The sequence below is a fragment of the Apteryx rowi genome, unplaced genomic scaffold (genome assembly GCF_003343035.1).
Source record: "Apteryx rowi isolate R43461 unplaced genomic scaffold, aptRow1 scaffold_182, whole genome shotgun sequence".
Lineage (NCBI taxonomy): Eukaryota > Metazoa > Chordata > Aves > Apterygiformes > Apterygidae > Apteryx > Apteryx rowi.
The window spans coordinates 676,509-693,548 of record NW_020448108.1 but is presented as its reverse complement, the minus strand read 5'-3'; the positions used below and the strand labels follow the sequence as shown (position 1 = coordinate 693,548).

Here is a 17,040-nt window from a genome sequence, read left to right as displayed (position 1 = left end):
TTTTTGCTGGAGCTTTTGTATGTTTCCATTCCTACTTCCTTCTTACTAGTCCTAGCTGTGTTAACGTTCATAATGGATATAATCCTGGAAAACAGTGAGATTACTTCTGAGGAATTTTGTTTTTTGTGGGGGGAGGGAAGCATCATTCTGTGTCTTCCCCTTGAGCTCACCCGCAATACCATGACACACACCTGATGGCTGAGCAGTGTTGAGACATTCAGGACCAGAGGTTTAAAGGATCAGACTGTGGGGCCAACAAGCTGGGGTTCTTGAGGCAGTGCCATGAGGCAAGTTGCTCTGAAGCACAAAGGGAGCCTAGAGAGACAAGTGACTGAGGCTCACCCTACCTCCAGTGAGCTTCTGGCAAAAACAACCTGCCTGAGCTTGGGAATCAGCCAACCTTGAGGAGTTCACCATGGCCTGTTACACTGAGGGCTGTTTCAGGAAGCCCTGGGAATTGCTGCAAAGAGCTATATGTTGCTGAAACCTAGGAGCTATTCATGGAGAGTATTGCTGCCTGCTGACCCCACAGGAGAAGACACAGGTCTGCTGCAGCCTCCAGTGCTGTTTTCATTCAAGCCTCGTTCATCAGGTGAATCAAATCTGATGTCAAAATGCCACTTTTTCTGATGCATGCTCTATAGGAGTGACCAGAACATTTTGCTCTTACCTTGCTCCCGTGACCCCTGACTGTTCCTGTTCGTCTCTCATCCCCACAAGCTAGGCTGCAGCTGCTCCAAACTGATCACTCATAGCTTAGCTTGCTGCTAGCTGCTACCTACAGCATGGGGAGTTACTTCCTGTCCCTGTCCTCACTAGCTGAACATGGACTCTGCTTCCTAGTAAACTACAAGCCTCTAGGATCAGCTCGAGAGAAGTGGTTTGGATGACTTGAAGGGCCCCCAAGCAGACTGTTACCCTCAGGCAGTGTAGCTAGAGCAGCAACACGCCCCTCGAAACATCACCCTAAGTGCAACAATCCATTCTGCTGTGCAGGGAGCTAAGGTGGTGCCACACAAGACTGATTTGGCCAAAAGGGGAACTGAGTTGAGCTCAAACACTGTATAAATGTCCAGGAGGGGAAATGGAGATGGGCTAGCCAGGGAATGCAGAGTAGCAGCCCAGCATGCAAGGACGGACTTTGGAAGGCCAGAGCTCAGCTGAAATAGAAATTGGTGAGGGGATATGAAGGACCCTTTGGTCCAAAGATAATCATTCACAGATGTATCCCATAGGCATTAGGGGAGTTTCCTCTTCCCCAAACTCCTTATGATACTACTAAGTGGTATTAAAACTAAACATTGCATCTCATCAGCAGGCTGCACAGTTCAGAGAGCTGCTCATTGTGTGAGCCCTTTCTCACCCTACTGCATCTTCTCTCAGAGATATATGGCAGAACAAAAAAAGGTTACATAGAAGGGTAAAAACTGAACTTGATTGCTTCCCTGAAGCAATAATTAGGAAATTTAATAGACTGACTCAGCTGGAGGGCAGGATGACCTTGGGGAACTCTTTGATCCCTGGAGTCCTTCTATCCACACATCTGCTGCAGACATCCCCACCTCATCCCAGATGTTCCAATTCCCAGAGGCCAGATGATGCCATACGGATATCTAGAAGCTTGAACCTTCCCTTTAGGTTAATAGTCAGTCACTGCCACCTTGTGGAGGTTTGCATCTGTCCCAAATTTGTCTTTGCCAGCTGCAAGTGAGGATGGATTTCACACCTTGCCCCAGCTACCCTGCATTCTTCCTCATCTCCAGGTACCACCCTGGACCACTTCTGCTTTTCCTCACCAGAGAAGGAAAAACGCATTTCACACAGGTGTGCATGTACATCTCCACAACAGTTTTACAAGTTCTTCAGATGCTTCTAGTAAGTCCTTACCAAATCTGGAGGCCTTTGACCAGCTATGCCTCTTAGTTCCAGGCTGCAAGAAACCTCCACTGTAAATAAGGGCACTGAAGTGCAGTTCACTTTCAGCTCAGCTGTGCTGAGTGCAGCTTCCCACCACCTACCAATGCTGTGCAAAGATGGCCTAGCAGCTGCACCAAATGCCTGTCCTCATAGCTCCTACTCGAACTTTTCCTGCTTACTGCCAAAGTTTCTGTACTTGGTCTTCATCACAAGGAAGTGGATTTAATACACAGCTGTTTCAGATGAAGAGCAGAGATTCCATGCCATGGCCAGGCTCCTGCTAAGCCTGGTTTCCTCTCGGTCCTGCTCTGCCTGTTGGCAGCATGTCAGTCTCTTCAGTCACTCAAGGGTCAGGGATCAACACTAGAAGAGAGTTAATCTAGTTAGGATTTCATCAGTATAGAGCATTTTTCCAAGCAGGTCATGTACGGCCTTGAGTCATGCCAGGACTGTTTGCACTCAGGTCAAATGCAACACTGCAAGCTTTCTCTCTCCAGTGCACCATCCAGGGGGCTGGCAGGCATGGGAACATCTCAGCCCAGTACCCCTGCACACAAACACACACAGATGGAAACAGCAGTTCTGACCCCAGGTACTAAACAAAAGCAATCTCAACTCTGCACCCAGCCATCCACAAAGCTGGCAGCAAACTCCACAGAATGCATCCTGGCAGCGTACATCAGCAATAGCTCTGACATAGCCTTACTGAGGGGAGCTCCTGCTGCTGGAGCAGAGGGAGATAGCTGGAGGTAACCCAGTACAGTTGTTCCTACACACATCTGGGAGAATGAGCACTCTTTGAGTTTGGAAAGCCAGACTCAGGAGGGTTGTCCAAGCTTAAGTGAAAGTTTTGAAAAAGTCTGACATGAGAAAAGACCCTTTCTCTGGTCTCCAGATCTTTCTGTCACTGCTCCAGGGACTTGATCAACCCTTTTTTTATTCCATTGTCCTACTGCAGCAATACCACATGGGTGAGCCAGAGTATCTCATAACACCAGGCCTTGACCAGGCAATGACATCCTGGAAAACCTCCTGAAGACAAGACAGGCAACTACACTCCCTTCATCTCACTGCCCACAGAGGTGTCATTGTACCATGTCAGCCCCACAGGCTCCATTACCTTCCTTTGGGCTCTCCCAGGCCCTTTCAACTTTATCCCCTACCAACTGCTGCTCGCAACATCAACACCTGCCAGAGAGAGCAGTTTGCAGCAGAACTATACATACCCTTCCAGACTAACCTGTCTCTCCTTCTGTTACCAAATGTTTGCAGCCACCATGGTGCATTATCACCATCGGTGTGATCAGTGTCTGTTTTTTGAGTCCTTTCTTCCACCTCTCCCTCAAATCCCAACACCATTTGCAGACCTCCCTCCCTGCATCTGTCTTTAATTGCTTTGCCCCAAGGAGCTCTCCTTCCATTGCAAAGGATGCTCCCAGTCCCATGACTAACCTAATCTCTACATCTGTGTGTTACACAGAATCCTTGTGTAAATTGACACTGAATTCACAGCCCTGGAAAGACAGGAAAACATTGTTTCCCTGGGATGCTGGTGATACAGAGCACTTCTTTTCTGACAAGGCTCAGACAAAGTTTGGGCAGCATTTGAAAGCTTTAACAGAAGCCAGTGACTTTTTGCTCTTTTTTAAAAGTTGAATGAGGTATTCTGAGGCACAGAGAACCTGTCAGGCTGAACACATCATCTCCCTCCTCTTCTGCAGGACCAGGAACCCCACAAAACTCATCGCCTCCTCTCTATCCCTCTAGACGTTAGGAGGATTCCCCCCTCCCCACCATGGCATGACCCTGCCCAAAACACCAGGCACCTCTCACTGCATGGCCACTGTTGGCTCTCACACAGGAAAGGGTCAGCTGAGGCAACAGCAACATCCCAGGGCTGGGGGACATGTCACTGGGTAGCTGCACCGGAAGAAGCAAGTTGAGCCAGACAACCCTGCCACCCACTGGACCACAGCCCCTCCTGACAGAGTGGCTGAAAGTTGCCTGCAATATAGCGCAGGATAACAGAGAAGCTGCTATGGCCACAGCTCAATAGCTGCAGTGGGGGAGGCAGTCTGATTCCTTCAAGTCTCCTACTGCTTAGAAACTTAGGCAAGTTGTTAGTACTACACCACATGAGTTCTCTTAAGTAGGTAGAAAAGCTAATGGACAAAACCATTTGCTAAGAATGTGTTCAGAAGGTCATTATGAGGGTGGATACCAGACAAAATTTTGAACACCAAATTAATTGATAAAACATTAGAATAACTACAAATACTTTTTTTCAGAATCACAGGTGTGCGTGGGAGTATCCAAGCCTAACATCATTCAGGTCAAGGAAAGAATGAAAAACTTGACAGTTAACTGGAGTTTAAGTAATACCTGAGTGCTACAAGAAAACATTTGGAAGTGGTGTGTGGATGGTTAGGAGAATCCTCTCCCAAGTGTCTTGTTACAGCAGGTTCAGAACATGCAGAGAGAGTTAAGCCAAGGAGTGTCACTATTTCACTTCAGTCTAATTGTGTACAGTCTTCTTATCCACTCACTGCAATCCCACTGGCTTAGCCATCCCTTTCATGATAGTCCTCTCATTAAGCCTCATTAGAGCATGCAGCTGGGATAATTTCTGTGCTCAAGGAAGTAGCTGTGTTCCTGTACACTTACATCACTGACCAGTCCTCTGTAAGGCAGAAAGCTATGTAACAGGCCTGCAGAGAAAAACGTCTTGCTCTACTGGTTTGACAGCAAGGCAGAGATCTCAGCTACTTCACATCCAAGTGAAAGAGACTGCAATCATCACCTGAGGGGAGGATAACTTCTTCCTGAAACCTTTACTCAAGGAAAGAACACTTGCATATGTTGTTTTTTTTCCACTACATACACGAAGTTTCCTCCAAACATTTAAGTCACTCGGCCGTCTATCACTTCCCTCATGGAGGGACATTCTCAGATAACTATCAGTGTGTTTCAGTTCTTGCAAACAGCAGGTCACGTCTGAATCTCACCAGAGCTAAATCAGTTCCATGCAAGAGAGATGGCTTTCCTGCATTTTTCTGTAGCATGATAATGCTGGTCTCAATGCCCTCTGAGTGGAAAACCAGCCATTAAGAAGGCAAAAATGCACCCATTGAGCACTCCAGACTATCACCTATGTATCATAGCAGACACCCCCAATCAGAATTTAGTAAGATTACTTGCACCTGCTCCATTTAGTACAAAATACTTCTTTATATCTAGGTCTTGTTAAGAGGCCATAGTCCATGTTATGACCCAGTGAAAAAGCCAATCTGGTCCCTGTCCTGAACTGCGGTACTCTCCTTTTAGAAGAACTGCTGCAAAAGAACTAAAAGAAAATCCTTATAATTGTAATACCTAAGATGTAAATTGCTCTTTAATGAAAAGGAGCTGTTGCACACATTCTCTCAAACTGTGGCATAACTGTATTTTGAAGGGAATAAGCTTTTCAGTCTGGTCCTTTAAGAGGAAAGCTCACCAATACATTTGGTTCTTCACTGCATGTTCTGGGAGGGCAAGATACCTCCAAGCTCCATGACAGCCTCAAGGAACTAATCTTAAAAAGAACACCTGCTTTCAAATAAAGCTAAACAAGTATTTTGGCCACTATGTTCACATGCCAGTTCTCAGAACTGGAGGATTCCTGCAGGCAAAAAGGCTAAAGACCTGCTGTGCTTCTCTTAAACACTTCTTTGCACTCCAGTTTCAATAGAAGTTACTCTGACCTTTCTCACCCTTTCCCATTTCTATTTCAATTTGCAGTTACCTGCCTGGATCTTTCAGAGCTGTTGCAGAGTTGACCTCTTGAGGGAGAAAAAGCATTGTCAAATTCAAAACATGTGCATTGTTTTCAGATACTGTAAAGAAAACAGTGCATTCTTGCTCCAACATCATCTTATTCCCTCCCCAGAAAATTGTCCACAGCTCCATTTGGCTTAGTGTTTGCCCTCTGACTTATGTGAGCAGTCTTTAATACCTAGCTGCACTTCTGGTTAGTCACATAGCCAGAGTCACACAGGAGATGTTTTGCATGTCCTTTTCACTGTAGAAGGAAAATCTCTCCAAGAAGGCTCTTGATGGCTTACCCTCAGAAAAAGGGTGCGGTCAGCATCTCAGATTAGAAAAATCTTGTTTTGAATAGCGTCTCCTATTCATGCAGCAAGCTGCTAAAGGCTCCTGGCTCTCTTGCAAACCAGGAAACTCATGCATGTTTGTGATGTGAGTAAGCCTGAGTCACACACTAGCTCCACACTGCAAGGGCTAGAGGCTCACCATTGCCCATGATGTCTGCAGATGTAGCAGGAAGTCTTGCTTCCTTCATCTGTGATACTCAATGAACAACACAGCTCGCCTTTAGCTCTAGCTGGTAGCTACAGCCCTGCTTCTTATTTGCTGAATACTTATCCAGGAGACAACACCCAAGACAGCAACAGTAACTTGAAAGAATAGTTAAATGGCATGCAGAGGTAGGCAGGTCAGCACTAATTTAGACAGCTTTATGCAGGTGTGGAGCACTAGAGAGCCCAATTTACTGTCAAGCACAGAATGTCCAGTATGATCTAACAAGGCAATATTGTATAGTTTGAGGAGGAGAAGAGAAAGCAGAAATCTTGGGTTTAAGACTCTAGGAGTTTTACTTCTTCAGTCATTTGTTCTAGTTTACTGCCCAGGGAACAAAGCAGCCCATCTTAGAAACTAAACAGATCTTGCCACTAAGAGAACCAGAAGGTACACAAATGGTAAGGCAAAATTGAAAAGGCAGGAGCTACAAGTCCTGCTTTGTACTTTCAAGGTATGATGTGTGTGATGTTCAGGTTTTAAGGTGAGTCTTACCTCTGAAGTCTCAAACCAAGCTTGACAGCAGATTAAGGGCTAAAAAAAAAAAAAAAGAGGTAACAAAATCCTTATCAGGGACCACAGTCTTTTCTACAACTCCCAAGCTCACCTTTCTGTATCTGGGAGTGAGATTGCTGCTCTTCAGATGATAGACTGATGCCCTTGAGTGGGGTGACAGAAGACTTCTCCTAAAGCAATCACTGCTGTCCTGTGCAACACTATTTTCCATTCCTAACAATAGCCCAGTAATAGATCAGACTGCATTTGACACAAGAACCTTTGTATCCAGACAGCACTCCTTTAGCAAGTAACAACTAAGTATTAGTAATAAGAACCTCAGTGATACTAAGGACTTGCTCACAAGTTCATTCAAACACTAGGTAATATCCAAAAGTGAAGAATTTACACTTTATTGTACTCATTTACACAGACCAAAAGGACAGTTTCCATGACTTATTCTAGATCACTTGGTTAGATTTTCAGTAGAAAAGTTACAGGTTATAATTTAGCTGAAGCAGTCATGATCCCTGGTCTCCACAGTTGGAGATTAGACTAGACATTTAATGGTCTCTTCCAGCTTCTCTTTATTGGCCCCAGAGAACTCCTGCACCTGTAAAGAGAGTTTGATTTTTACAAAGTGCAGCATACAATGTTTCATAACATCTACTTGCATAGCATCCAGAAGCATATGTATCTGTTCAACTTTGCTTCACTAATCAGTTTCTTCAGCCCTAGGTAGGTAGTAAGCTCATGTTTAAGAGCCATTCATCTCCCACTCAACTCAAAGATCAGGACAAGAATCTATATTAAAATCACTTCCAGACCACCATGGTTGGAGCCTTCTACATGCATGAAAAGGGGGGAACCCCCCTCCCCCCACAAAACAATTTATCTTGAGCCAACCATGTAACAGACTCAAAAATGAAAGGACCTCTGGAGGTCACCTCACAGCAGAAGTAACTCAAAGTTACCTCAGCTTGCTCAGGACCCTTTCCAATCATGTTTTGAAAGGATGACTGCCTCTGAATGACCTGTCACAGCTTGGCATCTGCTTTTAAAGTTTTATGTCCTTGTTGCAACTTACACAGCAAGAAAACAAAGGCAACAGTTGTGACTCCAAAAACAAAATGTGGCTGTCTTCTACTACCTACAAGGGCACAAGGTACAGAGAAGACTGCACTACAGGCCATGAAATCCATTGCTTGATATTCATGTGTCCAGAGGTTGCTCAAAATTAGGTGCTACACAACAAGGTCAAGAATATCAGTTTTATACCTTGTCTCACCTCAATTACAGTTCTGATCGCATTATCTCTGCTAGAAACAGAACTTTATTCCAAAAACATTATCATAGGTACATTACCACCCATTGTTTGGCCCCATACCGATTTGAACTACAGCTCATGCAACATTTGACATACACTATTAAGGAAGCAATTCTATTGCCTTCAGCCATAATATGCACACCCAGGCAAGTTGGTTTTACTTCGGAAAAGCCTATGTAAAGGTTAACACATTCAGTTGGCTGGCAAATTAAAAGCCTCTGACAATTTTAGTTCAGCTAGCCTTTACTCCAGGTAGACACTCAGTCCGAGTGCTGTGTACAAGCAGCCCACTACACTGTCAGAGTATACCTCTGGGTAGAGCAGACACAGAAGGTGTATTCAGACCTTTGAGACAGACAGGACCTGCACTCCAGATTGCAGTGTCTACTTATTTGGGTAGGACTCCACAGACATATGTAGTTAAATCCCTGCTTGAACAGGAACTACATCCAGAGGACAAATTGTAACCAAGACTGGTAAAACCAGAGTGCTAAGCAGGCAACAGCAGGCTTGACCCAGATGTCTAACCCCAGTAATATATCATGAAGCTCTGCCTATAAGACCGAACTGTAACACTAACTCATTTCACTAGCTCTGACTAATGGAGTTTGTTTTGACAGTCAACTTACTGATCCATGCTACATTTCCTGCAGTATTAAAATGAACATGACTGCTCTTAGGAGTGCCCTAATACCAGTTGTGCCCCAGATACACTGCCAAGAGAAAGCAGGCCATGTGGTCTAAACCCCCCCAATCTTCCCCTTCAAGCGTTTAATCTCATGCGTGCTCCAGAAGAACGATTTCCGTGCCCCCTCCCCACCCAAAAAGCAGAGCCTACCTTCTTTCCATTCTTGTAGAACTGGAATGTGGGCATGCACTTGACATCACAGTGTGCAGCAACGTCCTAGAAGAGATAGAAGACAATATTCAGTTGAGAAGTCTTGAAAAATGCTGTTAAATTTATAACCCACTAGTTTCCTTTCAATTAGGGGATAGCAAGACAAAGCCATTATTGCTATTAAACAAACAGAAGAGCACCTCTGGTTGTTCACCCCTATAACAGAAAGCAGTGCAATACTGCATCTCCCTGGAGCAAGTCTGCAAGATCATCCCTTCAGCATCTAACTCATACAATAACTGAAATACATGTTTATTAGATCTGTACTCTAAGTGATTGGAACAGCACAGACCTCTGTATCAAAACAGAACACTATCTGTAAGTCTTGAGTCCTACAGCAACTCTTATTCTTCAACCTGATTTGTTCAAGTACCTACCAGCTGCTAAAACTGCTATATAGCAGCCATTTTGTTCCACTTAAATCAAGACACAAAAGGGAAAAACAGGGACAAGTGCAGTAGAGAGACCAGTCTGAAATCATTAGACAGTTTTCTAATCCAGTAGTTCTAGGGAAGACTGCATCAAGACAACTTAAGACCTTAGAGACCAACACTTCTTCCTGGAGTTCAAAGCAGCAATAATCCCAGGTTACCTAACGCATGCCACAGGGATCAGTATGAAGGTACCACAGGGCAGTTTCTTCCCCAGTCTGTTTGGGTGTCCACTAAATATTCATTCTTTTTTCCAGTAAAGGTGACAAGTCCCTATCTCTTTCTTAAAGGACAAATGGTCTCTAGTGATTTTTAGTCTCTGCAAGGGCAGATTTTACGAATTTTCTCATTGTCACTTGCATGGATCTTAATAACTGCCCTCCCTAGGTATAGCCCCAGGACCATACCTGAGCATCGTCCACATCAATTTCGATGAATACCACGTCAGCAAACTTATCACACAAACTCTAGAATGAAAAAAAGACAAACTGTGTAGTTGCAGTGCTCCAGGAAAGCTTTCTTTAAAAGACATTCATAGAAAGTGTAAGGCTTGCTCATCCCCATGGTGAGGCTTGCCTTGTTACCTTGAAGTCGCTATTTTACTGATCACAACAGCATTTTAATCTTCTGCTTCAATGCCTGGAAGAGTCTGTTGAAACTCAAGCCTTAGGCAAAGCTTGTCACATGTTAAATGTGCTCCCCACTGAGAGAAAAGACTCAAATATCCCAATACACAGGTGAAAGATGTTTAGTTCTACTGTATTCTTCAGTGGAACACAGATGCTACAGCCCAAATCCCATCCTTTTCCAGGAGATAACATTGTTACTGAATGACAACCACTCTATGCACAAGGATAACCATTGTTTTAACACTCTGTATCCCAAGTTCTTGATGCAGTACAACTTTTCACTCAGCCTCTGAAGGCCTGTGATGCAGAGTAAGCATTAGGACAGCAGAAGTTAAAGAAAATTTGAGCTCCCACTTGAATCAAAACTTTCACTCAGCCTATTTTACTTGGTCGTGAAGTAGATACTTCAGTGATTTCTCTTTCAGAAAATTCAGTCACAATCATATATGGCAAAAAGAAGTCTCCATATTGTTGTCAAGTAGCACAAAAACATTTTGGACATACTTTAATACAGTTGCCTGACAAAACAGATTTATATAGGCTACTTACGTGGAAAAAGGGTTTGATCATTTTGCAGGGTCCACACCATGTGGCAGAGAAATCAACGACTACAAGCTTCTCACCAGCAGATTTCAGTTCTGCCTCAAATTCTGACTATAGATAAAAAAAGAATTGAACACATTAAGGATTTGTTTTTCCTCCTTTCCAAAAGGATTTAGATTAATCCTATGGCTAGCTTACTCTAAGCCTTACAAACCAACCATTCTGGTAGCTCTTTAAACACCCCACTTACATGATGGTATAAATCTCAGCGAAGTGCTTCACTGCAAATTGCCTTCATCATTATTAGCAGTCAGTGAGTGTCTTCTGGCTGATTATTTAATTAGGAAAGACTATGATGTTCAAGCACTCCACCTCACTGAACAGCACCAATATGAGATGAAGTTAGAAGTTCATCAAGCCTTTGATCCCAAATCCTGCTGCTCTGCGTTACTCTGAATTTGATCATTATGCTTAACATTGTTTTCTCACTGTCTTAACTGGAAAAGAGTCATTTTCTTTTAGGACAAGCTTTTCTCTACAGAATTTGAAAGGGATAGAAACCTTTGAAAGGGACAGAAACCTTTGCACAATATTCCAGCTTGATGCTTCTTCCAGACAATAGATAGTATAAAAAGCATGTTTTATGTGGTATACTCTAAAATGTTTTCTAAAGCAACAGCCTCTTAGGACAGGTATTTTACTTATTCTGCCAAGTGAATTTGAGTGCAACTTCAGTAGACAAAGCAATGCTACACATATAGCATATAGAACAGGTAAGTATTCTGTCTATACACATCCATCACCAGATTTAGAGCTTCAAGTTAGTTTATGCTGTTAGTCATACAAGTCATATCTGGACACCATTCTGATTTAGAGCTCCTTACACGTCTCATTAGTCATGGATTTTCAGTCAAAAAGCAGAACAAAAACACTAAAAACAATAAGCATTTGTATGCTAGCAGAATGCAAATAAGTATCTCAGGCAGCAGCAGAAAATGCTAATCAGCTACTTCCTCACAATTCCTTTTCCAAAGTACAAGCTACTCGAATATTGCTTAACTTAGTTTTCTCATGGCAGTGTAGGCTCCAGGACAGCTGTTAATTTAAACTCCATTTCAGATTACACACAGGCAAGATAGATGCTTTCTTCTCCTCAACTTTAGACTGGAGCACTAGAGTTCTCTATCAATAATACTTTGCTGAAAGCTACAAAGTTACTGCCACACCTAAACAGTAGTAAATTTTACAGTACAGGAGTTAACCAATGGCAGCTTCTGTAATTGGCCAAAGTAGCTCAGCACTAGAGTTTGGTAAGCTATTCTCCCCTTGAAGTATGCTATACAGGCAAGGAGCCAACAGTGCATACAGTCAACTTGTTCACAAGTATGTTTAATAAATGAACAAAGGGTCCTCAGTCAGCACCAGTATTCTTATGGATAAAGTTATGTGACAGCTTTTGTCGCTTGCTGTAACTGCAAATACAACCTGCATTACACTTTTCCTGTGGATAAGACTTTCTTCCCCTCCCAATGTAACTATCTTCAGAAGTGCAATCTCCATATGCTAATTAAGTTCTTCCAACATTGGATCTTGGATATTCAGAGTTTACTTTGCTATAAAATCAGTAGCTAACACTCCATATCACCTACTCTCAAGTCTACCAGACCAGGGAATGGCAAGTCTTCCCTTCAGTCTCTCCACATCCCTCCCACTCATACTGACATACTATGCATTCCTGCATCCCTGTCTGAGAAGTTCCCCATTCTTGCCAATAAAATTCAGTATGCCAGTACACAGGAATCCATGCCGTTCCCTGAAACTCCTTCAAGTTTCTCAGTCAAGCCTGACTTCAACACACCATTGAATCCTACAGCTTGATTTCCAGTGCAGCCTCTCATACCTCTGCATTCTAACATTATCAGCTCTTTACTAGTGCTGCTTCCTGCACCTATCAATTAGACAGTCCTCTTACCCTAAAATCTTCAAGCTGCACAACTACATTATCCTGCAAGAGGAAGTCCAGCCCTGTTGGTGCTGTGGCCACCTATCACAGGTTGCTACCGCACAGAATAAGGGAAGAGTGGGAGGACACAATAACTACAAGTTATCACAAACCACACACCACTGGAAACCAGATCCCTGGCTGCTGCCTCCATTGATTTCTGTCAGGTGTTACCCTATGAGTCATCTCCAGTATCAGCTAGAATTGCTGGAGTGAGACTGAAGAGATGCCAGGTCCAAAGGCTTAGACTTGCTAGTTAGAGATATCAAACTTCAGCACTTCTCCAAGTGCTTAATATTTCTGGAAAAGGGAAGACAGAATCAGCAGAAATATAAGCTACCTGGCCTTTCTGGTTTACCACAAAAGACAACTGTAGAAGCAAGTGTGTGAAGAGGCAAGTTTCCATACAGAAAACAAATCTCTGATAATAGTAAACTACACTCCACAAACCCACTTAGTCATGCAGCTAGAGGAACTCACATAGCTTTATTACCATTTTCTTCAAGTAGCATTTTATCAGGGGAAGCCTCTGGATAGTACTTTTTGAACATTTAATTACAAACCTCATTGAGCACATGTAGACTCTCATTTTGCATGTTCTGTCCTCCAGCATAATAACAGATCCTGCATTCAGCAAATGCATGGGTAGCAGACCTCAATTTCTAAGGGCCAAGTAAGAGAAAACCAATGACAAAAGGCTCTAGTGTAGGGGCAGATCCCCAGCACCAGGTAATACCTCGAAGTGGAAGCTACTGACCAAGGACAATGGTGCAAGGAGTCCATTGCTCTACAGTAATAAACATCCAGGACAGCTTTAATCAACCACCTTGCTTGCAAACATGATTTCCAGCATATATCAAGCTGCCCTTGAACTTGGATTAACTCTGTCAATCATAAGCTGAGTGCTAACCTGGTTAATACATCATTTTTAGTTTAACAATAGGGAGCTAGCAAAAACAGACTAAAGGTTCAACTGATTGAAATGACAGCAGAGACTACTTCTAAAACTATCATTTACATCTGAAGCTGCAGGTTTGCAGGATCTCCTTTGCCTCAAATAGGGGGGAGGTAGTCAGTGTGAAGAGAAGAACTCCAGCTTTTTTTTGGACTCCTGCAACACCAGCTTTTTAGTATTTTGTATATCACTAACTTCAGCTATCAAAGGCATATGATGTTCCATAACCCAATCACGTTAAAATTTATGTGAGGCATTAAACTCAAGACCACAGGCTTAGAAAGAAATCTGCACAAGTACTGCTCCTCCTGCCCACTAGTGGAAATGCGAGATGGCCTAGAAGTAGTACTAAATGAAACCAGCCATCCTTCAGAAGCTAGTCAGTTTCTGAAAAAGTCTGGTAGGAAACAGGCCACATTTAGTTAGCCATCATGTTCACATTCCTTTAAAGAAATCAGCTCATAGAAGCTTTGGCATTAAGTAAAAGATGACAGTTTTTTCCTTTTCGTATCTGAGCAGAATACAAACCTTTAAACAGCTTTACTGAACAACAGAATTAACCCAGTTTCAATGCACATGAACATGGAAGACTTGTTTATGTTAAGTACTACTTTTTGTTTGCATGTCTATTCAGAGAATCCACACATTCTCACCAAATGAGCAATAAAACTAGACAAGGTAAGATGTTAACTACTGGGGATCCTTAGGTACATATAGTACTCTACTCAGTACTCATAGAAGGGAGGATAGTGGAAGCCTACTCCAGCTCTTTAAGCTAGGCCAGGCTGCACTCTTCTTCCAGAGCCAGGTTTATTCACTCCTCATTAAAAAATTCCATTCATTATTAAAACCTCAATCCTTACTCAAGGACTTAACCCCTTTTGCCCATCTGTAAACAGGGCATGGGGGGCAGGGAGCAAACCAAGAGAAGTATTTCAGGTTGAACGCACATCATCCCACCTCCAGGACCTGCGAGGTAAGGCATTTAGTTCATCTTAACTTTAGTGAGCATTCTGTCCTCATAGGCATTCAAGCTTTGGCTATGAGAATTAGTATGCTCTGGGTCAGATGTTGATACCTCAGAGGACCACAAATGAAAAGGATGGCAGACTTCCTATATACAGGAAAGTGTCTTGAGAAGAGCACAGCTTTAGAAGACACCCAAACTTGGATGCCATACCACACCACCTAGAGGCCTTCACAATCAGACGAAACTGAAGTTTCAACCAATTTCAAGTTCAAAAACGCAAGATTTTTTTCCTAAAATGAGCTCACTAAGTTTGCAAGGAAGGTATTTTGAATATGGTTTCATTGTATTTAGATGTTTCTAAGTTACAGCTAACAAATAACCATTAGGCATGTCAGCTGCTGTACACAAGACCACATACTATTTCATCACCAGCAGAGTACTCTCCATGTGTTAGTGCAGGCTTTACTACAATTCTGTATCACAAAACCACAGTTTGTATTCACAGAACCATCCAAACCATGAGGTGCCAGGTTAGCGTACAGAACAAGTCAGACAGCACTAAAACAAGGGAAAATACATTTTATGCCAGCAACTCCTGTTATTTCACTACAGGAATAGGCTTTTAATAATTCAAGTCAAGAAAACAGGATTGCAGTTTTCCATGAATTCCCGTCTAGTCATACAGCAGGTCTTCATGCCAGTCTCTTCAGGAAGCCACCTGGTCTCCTACCTGCTGGCAGGGTGTCAGACAAGCCGAGACGTCTACACGAGAGCACCACAGTGCAGGAGCCCCGTTTTCAGCTCGTTAAGAAACGAAGCATGACATTTCCTGAAGGCTTCCACGGGGAAGAGAGCAACAACGTACCGCCGCGTGAAGGCACAGCGTTCCCCCCCGACACTCACTCGCACTCTGACCGAGCATCTGAAGCCAGCAGAGCCACCGGGCAGCCCAGCGGCGGGGCGGCGCGGCGACTCGCCTCCTCCCGGCACCCCAAGGGGCTCCTCCAGCCCCCCAGCACCACGCGCGCCTCCCCCACGGCTCTGCCCGGGCTGAGCCCCGGCCCGAGAAGGGACAGCGGCTCGCTCCCCGCTCCCCGCTCCCCGCCGCGCCCCCGCCTAACGGGCTCACCAGGCTGCCCACGGTCTTCACCATGGCGACGGCCGGGGCGGCGGCGGGCAGGGGGGGCGACGACGGTTAAACGGAGAGAAGGGCGCCGAGGGCCTGGGCCTCGTCCCCGCGCACGCGCGTCCGCTCCGGTCCGCTCCGGCACCACGGCACGCTCCGGCCCAGCTAGTCCCTTCAGGCCGCCAAAGCGCTCTCTCACCGCCGCCCCAGTCCCGCGCTTATATACCCGCCGGCGCGGCGCGCGGCAGCGCGCAGGCGCGGCAGCCGCCTCCCCCCCCCCCTTCCCCTGACCGCGGCAGGAAGCCCCGCCCAGGGCTCGGCTCGGGTTCCCCGGGCGGGGTGACGTCACGGGGCGCGCGCAGGCCCGCCGCGCGGCGTGGCGTGGCGTGGCGCGGCGCGGCGCGGCCGGCCGTTGGGGGTGGGGCGCTGCTGGCAGTTGGTGCGCGCGCGGCCGGGGGGAGGGGGGTCGGGCGCGGTGGCAGGGCGGCGATGAGGCGCCCGTCCCTGTGGCCTGAGTCACGGCGGAGTACGTGCGGAGGGCGGGCCTCGCATCGCGCCTCGGCCCTGCTTAAGGAAAAAAAACCACCCACAACCTAAAACCCCTGTGACTTCGGAAAAAGTGCTGTGTAACGATGAGCAGGAAGTATTTCGGAGGCGCCGTCCCTACCCAGACCCGTATGGTTTCCCTCCGCCTCCTCCCCTCATTCTGTACTGTGGCACTGTAATTTGCATTATTGGAATTGGAGGGGCTGGGGTGGCCCATTATGTAGAGGGGGCTGTGATTTTTGAAAAGTTAAAAGGCAGGCAAGGATCAGATTGGGAAAATCAATCGTTAAAGTTGTCTTTTTTTTTTTTTATGTTAGGCTGACACCAAAAGGACAAGCAGAGGAGCATTGCTTTGTTTTGTGTTCCAGACTTTCCATAGTAGAGAACTGTTCACTTATATAAGCTGTGCTTACCCCACTGTAAATACTAAAATCGGGACTAGTGACACACCAGGCATCTTTAGTAGTGCCCTTTTTGGAAGGGGTCTGCCAGGTCCAGAAATAGCCCACACAGAAATAAAACCTTTCAGCTTTAAAACCAAGTGGACTCTGTGATGAAAACTTCTTTTATTTGCGTTTATTTCACACTCAGTGTCTGTCTTGTGCTTCAGAAGGATCTTCCCTTCGCTCTACTACATGCTGGAGGCTAGAGATCTCACTTAGGAGCTGAGGAGCTGATACCCTTTGCATTTTCTTCCCTTGTCAAGAGGACAAGCGTTTCTCTTCTAAGCTCTGATGATAGTCCTTCAGTATTTTTAAAATAGATTGCTTTTCTATGGAAAAAGTGACCCTGCCCAGTACCAGGACACAAGTGGCCAAAATGGGGGTGAAACTACTCTCCTCTCCTTG

General features: G+C 44.9%; 1 protein-coding gene across 3 annotated transcripts; it reads right to left on the bottom strand.

Moving 5' to 3' along the window:
* Positions 1-7,149: 7,149 nt before the first annotated feature.
* On the bottom strand, positions 7,150-15,891 carry LOC112963989 (thioredoxin). 3 transcript variants are annotated; one of them, XM_026061535.1, is made up of 6 exons: positions 15,650-15,891; positions 13,159-13,257; positions 10,600-10,704; positions 9,829-9,888; positions 8,931-8,996; positions 7,150-7,378 (listed from the first exon to the last, which is right to left on the bottom strand). In XM_026061535.1, the coding sequence occupies exons 1-6, from the start codon at positions 15,671-15,673 to the stop codon at positions 7,316-7,318; spliced, it is 417 nt and encodes a 138-aa protein (XP_025917320.1). In that variant the 5' UTR covers positions 15,674-15,891; the 3' UTR covers positions 7,150-7,315. The 3 variants fall into 3 exon arrangements, with proteins under 3 accessions (XP_025917320.1, XP_025917322.1, XP_025917321.1); XM_026061537.1 differs by lacking the exon at positions 13,159-13,257 and having other exon boundaries at positions 15,650-15,879; XM_026061536.1 differs by lacking the exons at positions 13,159-13,257; positions 15,650-15,891 and adding an exon at positions 12,716-12,796.
* Positions 15,892-17,040: the final 1,149 nt, after the last annotated feature.